The sequence below is a fragment of the Meleagris gallopavo genome, chromosome 16 (assembly GCF_905368555.1).
Source record: "Meleagris gallopavo chromosome 16, MGAL_WU_HG_1.1, whole genome shotgun sequence".
Lineage (NCBI taxonomy): Eukaryota > Metazoa > Chordata > Aves > Galliformes > Phasianidae > Meleagris > Meleagris gallopavo.
The window spans coordinates 1,695,480-1,712,402 of NC_139419.1; the positions used below are offsets into that span (position 1 = coordinate 1,695,480).

General features: G+C 44.2%; 1 protein-coding gene across 2 annotated transcripts in view; it reads left to right on the forward strand.

Moving 5' to 3' along the window:
* The window catches only part of FAM20C (FAM20C golgi associated secretory pathway kinase), a 55,362-nt gene that overhangs the window by 2,269 nt on the left and 36,170 nt on the right, over nt 1-16,923 (forward strand). For both annotated transcript variants that reach the window (XM_085237307.1, XM_085237306.1), the window contains 2 exons: nt 933-1,105; nt 9,689-9,767. In XM_085237307.1, coding sequence (XP_085093433.1) covers nt 933-1,105; nt 9,689-9,767 — 252 coding nt within the window. The remainder of the gene's footprint in view (nt 1-932; nt 1,106-9,688; nt 9,768-16,923) is intronic.

Genomic DNA, 16,923 nt, shown 5'->3' on the forward strand with positions numbered 1-16,923 from the left:
GTGAGAAATCCAAAGGCTTGTCTAATCCAACAGCACCCTCTTCCAAACACGCTGACATTGTAGTGTTTAAACAGCTGCATTGTACCGTGCAAAAGCTCTGTGAAGCCACGGAGCAGCCAGCGGGATCTGAACATTCAGAGGGAGAGGATAAATATCTCTGATTTCTATCCCCTGCACGTGTCAGTGGTCCGGGCCCTTCGGCTTAACAGAAGCAGCTGTGAAGAGGAATACTTGACAAAGTTCTGTTTTCCCTTAGAAAAAAAGAAAAAAGGCCACAAATGTCAGAAGATTGAATGATGGCTAAAAGCATGGGGGTCCTTTGAGTGGGAGAAATGCTGCTGCTGTGTGTTTGCCCCCCAAATTCCCCGAGCAAACATGAAATGCAGCACTCACGTGTCATTCTCACAGTCCTTTTCCATATCAGTATGGTGCTGCTGAGGAAGGGGTGACCTACCCCGCGTTAGTTACTCTTTAGCAGCAGGCTCAGCTGAGCTGGTTTCTTCTTATTCTTCCTGATTAAAAGGAAGGAGTGGGAACATTGGGTCCGACAGGTCAAGTTTCTGCTGAACCTACTTCCAGCCCCAGCTCTGTTAAGTAAAACTTGAGGATGATGCTTTTCTTTGGGTCCAACTTGTAAGAGAAGAACTTATAAGTTTGTAACATAATGCAACATAAACCCTGCAGCTCCACGTTTCAGCTGTATAAGGGCCTCTGTGAGCGCTCAGTTATGTCACTGTCAGTTTTGTTCCTGACTTGCATGGGCTTCAAATCAGGCATGAAGAGTGGAGGTGCCAATCCAGCTTCCCCCACCCGCAGGGCTCTCCCTCCCCAGCCCCACTTCTTGGTGCCTGCTACAAACTGTAACGTTATTTCTTTCTCCTCATTTATGGCTTTTCTTTTTTTTTCTTCCCCTTGTTTGTTTTTGGTGGTAGGCATAATGAAGGGAACGAAGAGTTTTTGCCAACTGGAGAAACCTCCATAGACTCCTACCCAAACTGGTTAAAATTCCATATTGGCATCAACCGGTACGAGCTGTATTCCAGACATAACCCTGCAATCGAGGCTTTACTACAAGACCTGGTCTCCCAGAAGATCACCAGTGTTGGTATGTTTGGGCATTAATGGTTTTTATGGCTATTTGCCTGCAGTTCAGATCTCGCTGCTGTTTGAATATTAATGGCTGTTTTGCACGACTTCTCTCTGTGCCTACAACATTGCTTTCTGACTTCTGTGCTCATTTTCCTTGTTAAACATAAGGAGATATTGCCAGCTCTGTATCACCTGAATAATTGAAAAGTCTGCCAGGAAGGCAAACCCCATTCATTTCTGATGTCCTCTGGTTATCAGGCTGAAAGTACCCTGTTCAAAAAAAAAAAAAAGGAAGAAAAGGTTAATGAAAAAATCACAGCCAAAAGCAGATAGCATCCTGCCTGAGCAAAGCATCTGCTGCTTGCTGGTCATTATTAAAGGCTGCGTCTGGAGGGAGGGGAGCAGCAATGAGCCACAGCCCTGCAGCCATGCAGGGAGCATCGAGCGTGGGGGCTCGGAGGGGCTGCATCCGCCTGGGCACAGCGCAGCTCTGCTTGTTCCACTTGGAAACCCACAACAGGGATGTGCCCCTGTCAGCCTTTGGCTCTGGTTAAACAAGGTGACAGAGTTTGTTGTTGTTGTTTTTTTTTTTTTTTTCTCCGGGGCTGTTTAATGACAGCATGTGTCTCTTCGAATTTAGCTGCGGAGCTGCACAGGGAGCGAAAAAAACCCGCAGTCTGAATGAAAGCCCTGCGCTGCTAAAGAAGCACAGCCCGTGGGCTGCAGGGGCAGAGCTGCACAACCACCGGCCTCTGAGAAAATGGAGAGCCTTGTGCTGACCACAGAGCTGCTAAGTCTGTTTCAGGGGCATGAAATAGCAGCTCTGTAAAAGTGCTGATTGCACGGAGCCACTGCAGGATGAGGTCACCAGGTCTTTAACCCCGCAAGGCAAGAATTCCCCTGGCTTCAGCAGGAAATGGTCCCTGCAAGAATAGCACCCGTAGGCCTACGGCTGACATTTCCATCACGTGAAACTCAGCGGCTTCTGAGCAGAACTAAGGGAGCTCCTCGGTCATCAGGAATGGGCTGAGCACAGATAGCCGGGGTGGGGGAAAGGCGGGATGCCCCAGGAGATCGGGTGCAAGCATGGCTGTGCCCTGGCTGAGTGCACGGCCGGGAGCTCTGCTCTGAGCTCTGTGGGGTGGAGGCCTGCTGCTGCAGTGCATAGTGCCCTGCAGGTGGGGGGACAGGGACTGAGGGACATCTGGGCTCGAGAAAGAGGACAAACACAGGCTCGTTCTCTGTCCCTACGGCTCTGGATTGGAATGATTAACTAAGAAGCACAGGTGTGATGGTTAAGCCGTGTGTTCTCCCGTCTCTGGCTCAGAGATGGCACTGCAGGCAGCAGCACACTGCCAGTGCTTTGCCCCGCACGCACACAGTGATTCCTGCAGTAGCAGTGATGTGTGAGCGGGGTCTGAGCCAGCTTTTTTCAGCATTAGCATTGCTCTGTGAGCACATCCTTTGGCAGAGAAGAAGAGGTGCTCTGCCCCTCCCTGCCCCGAGCAGTGAGCAGGCTGTGCCCGGGTTCTTGCAGGGGGGATGCTCAGCCAAACTGCCCTCTGGCTCAGCTGCTGAGGTTCACACAAAACACATCAGCCCCAGCCATGGTTCGGATTGAGTGGCTGCTGAGTGTCCCTTCTGCGGGGCAGTGAGATGGTTAAGGTTGATGTAGGGATGCTCAAGAAGGGAGATGGGAAGGAGAAATAATAGGTTAGTGCTCACTCTTTGCTCAATTTGAGCTTCTGGGCATGTTGCTTAACCTCTCTATGCTTCAGTTAACCTAGCAGCAGCATTGTTATAATAAAAAATAGGAGTGAAATCCTGACAGTGGTGACGTAAGTGGAAGTTTTGTCATTGGCTTCCCTGAGGCCATGATTTCACCAATGCGTTGTATAGATGTGTCATGAGGTTTTCATTAATTATGGTTTTGATAGAGCTTTGAGATCCATGTGGAGAAAAGGCCAGAGCCCGCAGAGGAGGACTGATGATTAACAGCCATTTCCTATGGGATTGTCTCTTTGCTAATGTTTGAACAAGTTAGGGCCTCTTATGCCCCAACATGAAAGCACAGAACTGTGGTTTCTATCAGCGGTTCAGTATTATTTCCATAAGCTGAAATATGAAGTACATTTGATAGAGGTATCAGTCACTGTGGGAACTGGGCAGCAATCCCAACCTAACATTGAGCAGGGAGGGGGAAGGAGACTTCTGCCTCTGCCCAGGTCAAGAAGCCAGATAGGAATGGAGCTGGAGCTTCCACAGCCTCTGTGGGGCTTCGGGGGCTCTTGGTCGGGTTGCAAAGCAAGAAGAGCATCTTGCTAATATACTTTTTTTAATCCATCTTTTATTTCCCGTCGCAAATTCTTTGGATGTTTAAAAATATGTTTTAAAATAACATCTGCCATTTTTCAGTTTTACTGCAGAGCCACAGCAGGGATTCAAAAGCATGTAAGCTGATTAATAAAGAGTAATATATTTGACCAAAGGACATTTATAGGACTTTCACAGTCTTTTGAATATTCCTGCGTATTTTCCAATTGGACTATGTTTTTCTTTATCCTCTTTGCTCTCTGCTCATTTTTTTTTCTAAGGCAGCAGCAAAGATTCTAGGTTGAAAGTAAAAATACATGGGACTCGTCATAGCACCCAATCTTCAGGCTCCTTTTTGTAAGCAGGACAATTAAATACCCAGGCTTACATGCATTAGATGAAATGGGATATTGCTCTATCCAGTCTTTTCCCAGCGTTCAGATTGTGGCTCTAACAGAATTAGGCGATTTGCCGTGTGGGTTTTTGATACCTCCAGTAATTAGATCCAAACTGCAGCTGAACAGCTTTCTTCACCACGTCGCACTTTCCCTGCTCCCTCTGCATTATTTATGGAGGAGAGTGGTGACCAGATTGATCCTGCCCCATCTATCAGCACTGCTCACGCGGCTCCGTAATGTGCAGCGTTGTTTTAAAATGAAAACGGTGACAGAAGCAATTCCCAAGAGCAGGGAGCACCAAGGTGACATTTTCTTGATGTTAAAGTTTAAATGGAACAAAAGCATGGATGGGAAGGAGCGTCGCATGCAGCTCCCACAGTGACACCTAGAGCTGGCCTTGAAAAGGACAAGGTTACCCAGAGCTTTGAAGCTGAGGATGTGTTCTGTGCCCTGCATCAACAGATATAGCTCCTATTCATTCTGAGCAGCATAAAGGGATAGCTCTTAATTTGATTTAATTCAGTGAAAATTTCCCCCTGCCATAAATAGGAGCCTGGAGAGAATTGTTTTCCATTGAGTACCAAATTCCAATTTGCAGAGGAAGCTCACGCACAAGCAACTGCATGCTTCCTTTGCCTTTTTTATTGCACGCATCAATAATAACCATGGCTAGCTTTTTTCTTGCATATTTACAAAGCGTCTGTGCATAATTGCGCGGTGCTGTCAGCAGTTTAACAACAAATATGGCATGGTGCATTGTAGATCTTCATCTCTCAGTGTTCCTGTCCCAGAGAGCTGTGCTGGAGGACTGTGGTTGCGCAGAACAGGCTTTGGTATCGCTGGGTTGAGTGAGTTGGGTTTGAGTTTTTGATTCTTTACATTCTCTGGTTGGAAAGATTTGGAAACATAGCTGACTGTGTTCATTTCTGAACCTGCAGTGCCTTCAGTTTGTGCAGGCAGTGATTAGGAAGTGAGCACATGAGATTACTCATATAGTGAAGGAGTGCTGCAGTTAAGCAAGGTGGACTCTGTTTCAACTTAGGAAAAAGAAAAGAAAAGACAGAGAGGTAGAAAATAAATACTAAACCTAAATTCTGGCCCTGAAGGAAATTATAAAAATCTCATCAAAGGAAAGGGAAAAGTGCTGCTGAAAACATAATGCAATGTAGCACCATTGATTTACTGTATAAGAAAACTGTGAATCAGCCAAGAGTCAACAGATTGATTAAATGTGCAATTCCAGATGAAAAGAGAGGACTTAAAGTGTACAACAAAGCCGCTGAACGGTTTCACAGGTCTCTTCCCTATCAGAAGTCTTTACTATCTTGACTAAAGCAAGAAAGGTCTTTAAAAAACAAGTTAGAGGATTGGCTGATCCAGAACAAATTAAGAGATGACAATGGTTTGAACTCGATTTGAAATCTCTTCTTGTATACAGCTTGTATGGGGCCATGTCTTTAGCCTGGGGCAGAGTATTGCTTGTTAAAGCCAGTCATAGGGTCATAGAATCACAGAATGGTTTGGGTTGGAAGGGACCTTTAAGATCATCTAGTTCCAACCCCCCGCTGTAGACAGGGACACCTCCCACTAGATCAGTCAACATGTTCATGCTAGATTTAAGCTTGATCTATAAAATAGGATCTGAATGGATCTGAACATCTATTTCAGACATTCGCACATCCCAGGCTTTGACTGGATCGTGTTGCTCAGGCATTACCATTGCAAAGATAACCAAAACAAAGTGTTCAGATGTCCTTTTGGAGCTCTCACTTTCCATCAGAAAACCACACGGGCAAGAGTTATCATGCAGCAAAACTGAACTGGAAATCCAGATCAATTCCTTTTGGGTCAAATCACACTGGGCATCATAGGATCTCTCCTGAGTCTGTACTAGATGATTTAGAAGAGGGAGATAGAAACCATGTAGCATACAGGTATAAAAACAGGCTTGAAAGATGATAGGTATTGTATCTTTTACACTGGTGGAATCTGTGGATCGGGAGGGGAATTCATTGGGAAGTCTTATATTGATGAGTTTTCAAAGGAGGAGGAGGGGACAGGATGGAAGAAGTAGCAGACACGGTGTGTAGCTATGTCAAAAAACTCATTAGGTGCAAATACTGAAGGCATTTTTAAAGGCATGATTCAAAGTCCATCGTAGAAAACAAGAATCTCTCTGATTTCATTGATTTTGGTCGGACACTCCAGGAGAAGGATCTTTCAGGGGATTTTTTGCAAAGCCTCCTAAATTTAGGAAGATTTCTAATCACAACCAAAAGATCTTGCCCTGGGTTAAGAGGAAAGTTTAATGCTGCATTCTCTTTCTTTCTACTTCGGGGAAAAAGAAAGATTTTAAATTGCCTGGAGGTAAAATAGCAACGGTTCTATTGGGATTTGGCTTGAACACTGTGCCAGTATGTTCAGATGCTGCAGAAGAGGGAATTTGAGGTATTCCTTTTCCAGAGCGGCTCTTGTTGTTACAGTATCTTCAGAAACCTTAAAAAAAACAAACATGAAATCAGAGTTTGACTAGAGGCTCCCTTTGGAATCAGAACAGCATGACATTGTGAGACCTTTTAAAAATTATATAAGCTTGCTGATCATAGTCAAGACAGATTGCAATGGCGTAGCATCTTCCAGTTTCTTGAAAAATTGTGTATTCTGCTCCAGGGAATTATGAATTCTTCAGAAACATTCTTAATGGGCAGTAGGTGACAGCACAAGGACATCTGCAGATAAGCAAACACTGTTTGTCCAGGATAAGTTCCTGGAAGATGATGTGGTTACTGCTGTTTGCTTGGGATGACCAAAGGGATGTATTTAACTGAGGTTTGAGCAGGAAAGAAATACAGCTTAGAAAAGGAGAGGAAAGCCAGTACTCTACTATAACAGTAAGGGTCAAGGAATGTAATCAGGCTTGGAAGTCCTGGTGAGTCATCTCCAGTGAGACACGCTCTCCTCCAATTGCCACCCCCATGATTTGGGTACCTTCCTCAGGCTCTGCTCCCCATTCTACTTCATTTAGAGATGCATGAAGGATCTTACGGAGTTCAGCAGGATAGTCTGGGCTCAGCACCGCGTGTTTCCCTCTCTTTAGGAAGGGAACATTAGGTGTTGTACTTGCTGCATATCTTTGAATCTCCTCTGGCCTGTCCAGTGACTAGCTGAAGTGGGAATGTCTGGGAGCCTAGAGAACATGGAGGGAAGCCAACATGGAGTTCATGAGGCATTGGCCACAGTGCCTATGGCTGCCAGCATACTTTGTCACAAGGCCCCATGCAGTGCTGTTCCCATTGATGTCACCCTCTGTTTTGGAAGGGCCCAAAGTTTTCTCCTGGCAGCAGCAGTGGGAGAGCATCCCAGCCAAACTTCAGTTGGGTCGAGGCTACTATTGCAACCAATTAAGACAATAAAATAAGATGGATCTAAAAAGACCAAGAGATGCTTTTGTCTTACTTCAACTGACAGGAAACCAGGCCTCTGTGTCTCATGGAAGAATTATGCTGAATTGTTAATCTTCTTTATACATTCCCCTTCTCGGTGATGACACACTCTCTGTTGAGTTCAGCTGCTAACAAAATCATTATCTGTCGAGTGGCTTCAATTTGCTGAGAAACCAGTCAGCTTAATGCATCTGATACTTTGTGCTTAGAAATAGGCATGCTGGAACATCCTTTTTTCTTCTTTGCATTTCTGTGGTTTCCCAAAGCCTTGGCTTCCCAGCTGTACCTCAAAATAGGCTCTGTCCTTCCCACTTCTGTGATGGGCTTACAGGATATTTGCTGTATTTTGGACTTATATGGCTCAGGGAGGAGAGGGAGCCAGAGTCTAAGCCCTAAGCTATTCATAGTTCAACCAAAAAGCATACATTATGTAAATTTTAAAGAAAAAAAAACATGCAGTCTTCATTTGTTGCGATCAGTTTGCAAGCAGCTGTACTGAGACTGGTGAGCTAGGGAGGGTTATATCTGATGGAAGGGACAAAGTTCTGCCCTTTGATCCCAAGATACATTACTGACCTAACTGAAGGCATCCCACACGAATAGGTTGCAATTACAGGTTATGCCTTAAAAAGGCAGGCAAACTCTGCTCCTTTGGCAGCAGCTGGGCTGGGATGTTCATGGAACAGCAGGGGGTCTGTGTGGGTCTTTGTAGGCATGAGGCAAGGGCAGCTCCAGCTGCCTGCCTGTTATCCAAAGCAAGAAGAAACATTTCCAGAGTGCATGGCTGGGCTGTGATGTTCCTGGGGCAGCATGTGTATGGTTTGGGATGGATGTTTGCTGTTCTTCATTGCCTTCAGGCTCTGGGCTTGGTAGAAAAGAATGCCTATATCCTTCCCTCAACTGACATGCTCTGCACAAGAGAGAGATTTTGGTACATGAAAACCACATGCTTCTGCTTTACCTGTTCAGTGCAAGTTATTTAATGCCCTTTAATTACTAATTATTTATTTGTTCCTTTGGGATTGACTGGTAATGCAAGAGAAGGCAGGGGTCAGCAAAACAGCAAGGCAGGAGGGATTTTGTTCTAAGGGAAGTGTAATCACACTGACCAGATTTACATAGCATTTTGTTGCAAAAACATGGATTACAAGGGCTGAAAGAGAGCTGTTGACCTACCAGTAATACGGATGGAGAGGAGCAATTAAAAAGGTTGTACAGCCAGTGGCATTGCTTAGAGAAAGAGGATGTACAGGTTATGTGGGTTGAACAAGGGTAGCTCAAAGCCAAAACTGACAGAGCGAGGCAACCTGACATTCATATCGTTCTCCAGTCGACACAGGTTTTTTCAGAACTGCAAAGAAAGGGATTGATGATGTGATCATTTGTGGGAAGCGTTTTGAAAGGACTGACTCATCCCCACAGATAGGGCTGTCATGACTCTCCCAACACAGAAGTGAGTTAAAGAGTTAGGGTATGGGTTATTTCATTTATTCAGAGCAGTTTTGATTGAGATGGTGAAAAAGCAGCTGGTTTGCCAAAGTATATATTTACCTTTTTCAGTAACCTTTTCATCAAGTAAAATGCATTTTAGGAACTCTTACATTAAAATAAAAAAGGCTCTGACTTTAAAAACACTGTAATCTGGCTGTTAACATGATATTGTTCAAATTGTACAGATTGGTATGAATGAATGTCAGTCTTAAATTCCCATTAGCTCCCAGCTGGGATGTGAATTCAGTGTCTGAGCTGTTGGACCCATGTGCACGGAGTGGACTGCAGCCCCTGCCCTCCCCACACAGCCACTGACCCTCTGCACACCTCTGCTGTCCTCGGCAACCAACGCGGGGTCTCCTGAAAGTTAGTGGATAATTTTGGATAAATCTCCATTGTGCAGAGAGGAGATGGATTTACATACTGCTCAGCAGCAATGATTAAAATCGCAGCAGAGATCAGAGGCTGCTCTAGTATCTGCTCATACTTTTAATTAAGGAGATGTCTGCTGCGCATCGGACCGTAATCCCAGCTACAGCTGGCTTTGAAACCATCCTATCTGCCTTCCCGGTGTGTACCTCTTGTTAGCAAGAAGTCCCAGAGTAGTTGGAGATGGAGAAAACAGGACTCCAGTAAGCTGTTCCTATACCTGCTCCTCAGTCAGGGTGCTTTTAGAGTCCACCATGGTTCTACCCATGACCAGCTGAAGAACACAAAGATGTGTCAGAGAGTACGATCCATTTTCAGTCCTGGCCAGCAGCACAAAGCTCTCCCCTGTTCTGCAACCACTGAATAATCTGTTATCCAGTTAGGATTGCCCTGCTTAGTGCTCAGATGCCGCTGTGCTGCATTTGGTACAGAGCAAAGGTGTGTGCTTTCATTTTCATTTCAAGGAAGCTGAATGTTAGTAGATCCATATGTAGCATTTTAAAGGGGTTTTGCTTTTTCCCACAGCAATGAAGTCAGGAGGCACCCAACTGAAGCTGATCATGACGTTCCAGAATTATGGACAAGCATTGTTCAAACCAATGAAGTAAGTGAAATACTGTCTGGCTGTGTTGTATAGCCTGTTGCCTTTTTCAAAGCCATTAAAAGTTTGCTCCAGTATTGCTCGAGGTTGGTGTGGCTGATTGGCTAGGCTGGCTGCTCAATGTAGGGCTGTAGGGTGTATGGTAACCTTGCTCTGCCAGGCTGGGCTTTGGAGGTTATATTTCAGATGCATTTTAGTCTTCTCAGGAGTGTTACTCATTCTGATCTCTGTGGAATCTCCCAACATAAATATAGGGTGTTTTCAGCATTTCTTTTTCATGTAAATGTGTTCTGCAGGTCTGAGCTTTATCCAATGTCAGTTCTCCTCTGGAATATGACCACATGTGGGAGATGGCTCCATACAGTTTTGGGAAGATCTGAATAGTATTTCTCTGATAAATTATAATTTAATCCACTGGTTGTTTGTATTGAAGAGCTGAGTTAGTCATTTGACTGTGGCAATGCTGACTGTGAAATGTGTTCGTTTGAGAGTGATGCTGCAAGGTAATAGATCTGGAGACAAGGGGAAGGGTTGGGATGAAGCAGTGATGATTTGCATCGGCACCAGGCTGGCCAAATCCCACTGAGATCACAGAGGTTATTCAGACATAAAAGGGAAGTAAAAGAGTTCCAAAGCTGACCTCTGTGATTGTGTTGTAATAAGGAAAATGACTCTGTGCTTGTTGTAGATGGCTTAGCAAAGACTCTGGGTGTTGCAAAATGTTTAATGAAAGCTACTCAATATCTGTGTCAAGGGCACCACTGGAATAATAAATTCATTTCCTTCTTTTGTTCCCACGGAGGAGAAGATACATTAATTATCTCTAGGATGGCCCATAAAGGAGTAAAGTAACTCAGAATGAGTGGTTTGGAATACATACTGGCATTGTGTTAAGGCTCTAGAAGGGAACACAGCTCGTGGGGTAACTGCTGGCTGGGGGCTGAGATAAATTCCCAGTTTTACTACAGATTTTGCTGTAAACTGACCTCAGACAAGTACAGACTTTACTTGATCTTATTTGACTGCCAGAAGGGACAAATAATTGGTTCCTGCTTCCTTCAACTCAAGCCTGAGCAGGAGCTCACCTTGTGTGCATTTATCCTGGGGTTTACATGGAAATCCTTTGAGTTTCCAGGCACAAGGATATTGTGCAAAAGCAAGATGCCTCCATGTTATTTCCCACATTACACACAAATTTCTCCATGTTTTTGGTGGGTCTCTAATTCATGGGAAGAGTTCAGAGGAATCAGAGATACCAGATCAGAGATATCAGAGAGTATCTACTCCAGCATCTTCCCTTTCCCTCTCTGCCTCTGCTCTGAATCCTTAGGTCATCAGATCATCAGTCCATGGGTCCAACCCTACATCTGCAAGTTTGGTGCATTTAAGTACAATTCCTATTTGTTTCCCATCCTCTGTGGCAAGCCAAGAACTGGGCACATGTAGGAAGCCTTTAAGAACAAGGAAGAATCATGGCTGTGCAGTTGGCTTTTTACATAGGGTGTGATTTGTTTCTTCTCCATTTGCTGAGATGCAGATAATTTCAGTCTCTATCTTTGGTATGACATTGTAATTTTGGGAATGCTAATGAGGTTAAATCAAAAGTTTACTGCTTCTACCCTGCCTTGGCAAGATGATGGATGACAATAGATGTATAGCCACTTTCCTGTACAGAAGCAATTACTACCATCCACCAGTACAACAACAAAAGATGATGATGTCTTAATCATTCCCTTTGCTTAATGCGAAGGGCAGCAGCATCTTATTTTCTCCCTGATCTTTGCATTAAATACACATCTGGAAAAAGCAGCTTTAGAACATTCAGCATCTGTGTTCCCAGGCACCACACCTTACAGCAGTAATGCTGCTTTGTGTTGATCATTGCCAAGCACATTAGTGATTTTGAATAAGAATGTTTGCAAGCATTTGTCTTCATTCTGGTAACAGTGTGCAGGGAGCCAGATGCTCGCCTAGTGTAAATCTTCTGAGCTCCTTTGGCATCTGGTCCCGTTGGCCTCTTTCACTAACTTACAGAAATGTTTGTAGCATCATTTCTTGATATGGAAATTAGCAGCCCAGAACTGAAAACAAGCAAGCAAACAAAAAAGTCAGGCTTTTAAAGCAATGAGGCTTCTTGTAGGACCTTACTGAGCACACAGTCTGTTTCTGGTGCTCCCTCTTTTCTGCAGGGTACCCCCTGATCCAGGGTTCACACAGCTGGCTGTGCCTTCTCAGGGCAGCACACCAGAGGAAACTCACAAATCAGGGCCATACCTCTCCTAAATGTACTGTTGTCACACAACTGATGGCGTAAAGGGCGCTTAAAAAAATAATTTAACTAGAGAAGCACGAAACCTCACCTTGGTGATTACTTCTGAGATCAGCTGGTCAATGGATGTGCTTGAGAGTCAAGAAGTTCCCACATAGTACATCCTGTATGTTTCAGTTGTCACTGTGCAGTCAGCTCATGGCTTTTCGTAGTAGCAGAAATTATTTTTTTCTCTCTCTGGAGCTGATAAGGCCCTTCTTACAAGCAATCTTCACAAATCCCAGGTAATACACTTGTTAAATAGCATGAAGTGCCCAGCTGCAAATGAAAAATTGGAGCTTGAGTTCATCACCTCAGTGCTGTAGAGGAGGCAGTAGGAGTCACATCTCCATACTGAACTGAACTGCGTTACTGATTTTCAGAGAATAGAACTGGCATCGGTAGTATTTCAAGCTTGATCACATGGAAAATTGATAGTCCTGCATTTCCCACTCTGTCTGGAATCTGAAGTTCTGATAGCTGAATGGTGTGAGGTCCACACAGGGTAATATGCAGGGTGGGCTGGTTTGCTTGGTTTTGATTCATTCGAACTACCTGGAAAGCTGGGTTTGCTACATATAGCTGCACTTGGCATCCCCTGAACTAAGCTAATGCCTTTTTGAGGAGGATACCTGCACAGCAAGGAGACATGGGAACCCTTCCCTATCACAGCCGGGTATCTGCTTGTGAAAGGAGAGGTCTCCATCTTTCAGCAATGCTTTCTGTAGGAGAGTCACAGCAAAATGTCCTCCCTGGGAATGTGCAGAACTCGTAGGACTTGTTCTGCCCTGTCCCAGCCTGCTAACTCCACGTTGCATTCATCCAGAGAGTAAGGCAGCTCTGGAAATACCCAAGAAGGCTTTGGAAATGGGGGAAGCAGAATCTGCCTTTGGCATTTCTGTGCTCAGTGCTTGGTGTTAACTGACAGCTCTTCATCTGGTCATCGATTCAGGGTAGTGGAGCAGATGAGAGGCGGGGAGCTTAGCAGTCAGGAAAATGTGATAGTGGTAAATAAAGCCCCATCAGCTGCAATTATTTTATTTATCTGTGGCTCTGCATCTTCATTGCTGAAATAATTGCCCATAAAGGATTGCAAAGGAAGCCAAATCTATTTATAAATCCTATGGCCCAGTGTAGATCCCTTTGCTCGTTCCAAATGCATCATAGAAAAAGTGAATATTTGCTAAAACTCCAGGGAAGATTTAATGTATTTGCAATGTATCTTACAGCTAATGTGTAGTTTTATTTAGCTCATAATACTTCAATCATACAAAATTATTACCATATGGGACAGGAAAAAAATAGCAGCCTCCTCTTCTTCCATGATTAGTGCGTCTAACTTCATTAGTATTGTAGAGCATAAAAAAAATTATTTATATGATCGCTGATAACTGCAGTCACAGCTTTCTGCATGACTTAGCAGGTAAGGATGTTGTAGAGCCATAAATTCCAAAGGGTTTTGGCTTATTTGTCCAAAAAGAACACGTGCTTTATATTTTTATTTGGTTTCCTTTTGTTCTGTGAGCTGGTGGAGTTAAGCAGCTGGCTCAGCAACAAAGCCAACACACTTTTTTTTTCTTCCCAATGCTTTGTTCTTGAGGAGGGAGATCCTGCGCCAGCGGTCAGTGTCAGGACTCCTCTTGGTGCCAGGATTTTGAGAGAGGTTTTTACAGTTCCTTATGGAGAAGCCAAATAGAACCGAAAAGAAAATGGTATCTTGTGATAGGAATTGTGAGCAAAGTGTCGGACAGTCTGTGTTTAACAATGGCATTTCTCACTGCCAGTTTTATAGGCTGCTTTGTAGGAATATGTAGGAATGGTATTCATTAGGAAGTCTTTGAGGTTCTTTTGTTCTATTGAAGAAATACTACTGTATCGTGTGAATCCACTTTTGACTGGAAGAGGTTAAAGCCAGTTCTGTTCCAAGTTCAGAAGGTGCCTGATATTTTTAACATCTTTTTCCTTTTCTCCTCCTGTTTTTACAAGTCCTAACGTAGGATTGGTGAGAGCCACGTGGCTGCTTCTCCCAGTAACTGCTGCTCGCAGTTACAATCTTTAATAAAGCAGAACTAATTAGCATCAGGGTAATATCAGGCCAGAAGAGACTTTTAGGGTCATGAAGTCCAAGTTCCTTGAATCGCAGGCAGTCATCTCATGCAATCTCATTCATAAACAGATCCAACCCTGCTGACCCTGTTTTTGTACCCTTTGTCCCTTCCGCTCCTCCTGAAACCCACTGCTGTGGTGTCTTTTGTGTTTTGCATTAATTGCAGTTTAATCACAGAAGTTTGTTTTTGTGACTTTGTAGAAGAAATGCTTCATGCTGACACCTATTTTGCTGGAGTGTCAGCTGGCAGGGTGCACCTTTCAGCATGGACAAATCCCCAGTCCCCAGAGGCAGCACCCTTCTTAGTGCCAGCTGCAAGATAAGTGGTCAGCACATACAAAGGTGCTGCTTTATAGAAACAAACCCAGCATGCTTGCCATCTAGCTTCTGTAATGTTCCTATAGCTCAAAGACATAGGCACTGTTAGCTGGGTTGAAATCTACCAGCCAAGGTCATGGGAAAGATAATATATATGCTTCGATTGGCAAAGCACCGCTTTTTATTGACTTTTAAATGTCATACTTATAAAGACAAAGGATTAACAGCCTTCTTGAAGTTTCTCTTTGATTTCCTTTTAGGAGTGCTCAACAAATAATGCATCTTTTGATAGGGTTATTAAATAGGGCAAACAACCCCCCTGATACAAACAACTGTTAATTTCATTTCCTACAGTTATATCCCCTTCTCGAAGCTGCAGTGTAACTGCTGTACCTGTGAAAAGCAGCCTCTAGGCCTGATCATCATAGCAATTAGCTCAGCGTAATTCTTACGACTTAGTCAAGTCATAAGTCAAGACTCAGTTCAAGTCAGAGGAGTCGAAATGAACTTAGCATCGGGGTGGCTGGAAGATTGCTTTCCTTATTACATTGCATATCATGCTGTTTTGAGGAAATACATTTTGCAAACCTGTTGCATTTCAGCTGGCAGGCATCCAGTATAAACATGCTGTTATAAGTCAACGTGGCAATTAAATCAAATTGCAGTGTTTTCTCTGAGCTGCTACAGAAGTGAGATATGCATACAGTAACTGCTACTCTAGAAGCCTTCCAGGATTAACACTTGGGCAGGCTGGAATGTGCTGTGTGAAATCCAGCAGAGCAGTCATTGGTCAAAGTGCAAACCCAGCCATTGGGTTTTGTTGCTCTGTTTTGTTTCTGAGCTGTGTTACTGTGCTGCTCCCCCAAGGACTCTCTTTCAGCACGAGGTGGGTTGATGGAGACCCAACGATGAATGAGGTGGTTGGAAGGCTGGTGTCAGTAATCCCAGTATTCAGCTTGTGTAAGTGCATTTTAAAACCAAGAGAAGTGCTGTTTCGTAACGTCATGGAGAATAAATGCTGTTTTTTTTGCTGCTGGAAGTGCCAAACCATCATCAGATATTCTGTGGACCTCATCCATGAGACTTTTGTCTTTATAAAGATATATTCAAATCCTTACCTACCAAATCCCTGCTGAAATATTTACCTCGCTCAGATTGACAGGCAGATTCTTCCATTTACCTCAGGAATGAGCCTGGAGTAAGCTAGATGAATTGTATCGCTTGATATTTGAGTTGTGTGAGATCTGAATGTGGGACTTAATGAAGACAGTAGAGGTTGCTGTGTAGTATTTCAGTTCTTCAACGTGTTGTGTATTATGCATGAATTGTTTTTCTCTTTCCTAGCTAATCCTGTTCACCAAACCATCCTGCAATATCTCAGTGCAAATTGTACTTTAGCACTCGGCAGTGCCGGTGGTCCAAATCTCATTTATGCAAATAGGAAAATTCGCAGTGACTTCAAGGAGAGTTGGATGGGGATTGATGCTGACTGATAGCACTGGACAGTAATGAAACTCAGTCTTCTGTCTGCCAATGTGCACCGCATTCCCCCTTGCCACAGTTCAGCAACTGCTGCCTGAAATATTGATCAATCCCATCCAGCCCAAGAGCAATCTCTTCTCCAGTTCTGCAAGTGTGTTTATGAAATGACCCCAGAGTCAAAGTCTGCAAAGTCCAGGTAGCTCAAAGATTGTCTGCTTGGATTAGGGTCCGTAGGGACCACTGTCAGAGGCATTTCACCAGCCAGAAAGAGGAAAACAAACCTCTTCTCCTCTTTTTGGCAGCAGTTCTGTTGTACTGTCCCATGCCGAGCTGCCCTGTGCTGAATGGTGTGACCTGGTGCTGCTGGGAGCAGAGCTTCCTCCTGCAAACCAGAGCTGTTGTGCAGGATACCATACCTCATGGGGTTCTGCCCCATCTCATAACAGGGGCAGAGTGCTGAGCAGCCACCTCCTGCCACTGATGGTGAATTCTCCAAAATTCTCCTACCCTTTACGTCCTCTTGGCATCTTCAGCTCCTGGCAGGAGAAGACTTGATTCTGCAGCCCTTCGAGGTCTCTGTGACTGGAGATTTTTGCACGAATAATCCAAGGTTTGCATTTTTCTTTGCCTTGTTTTTAGGATTTATTCTGCATATGACAACATGATGCTCAATGTCCATTTTGGGCTCTTGTCTTGTACACAAATGGCCACAGCTACAGGCTGTACCTGTCCCTCATCACCTTTTTAAGAGAGAGCCGGGTGGGCAGTCGTATTTCACAGTGAAGTGTCTGCATGTATGAAGCCATTGATTAGCTTTCTGTCTTAGTGCTTAGAGAATGTCGCTAATTAGTCTCTAGGAACAGAGACATGCTGCTGTATTTTTTCTTCTTTAACAATCAGATATTGCTGCAGCTATTTTTTTATGCTGTGTTTTAGGAAAGAGG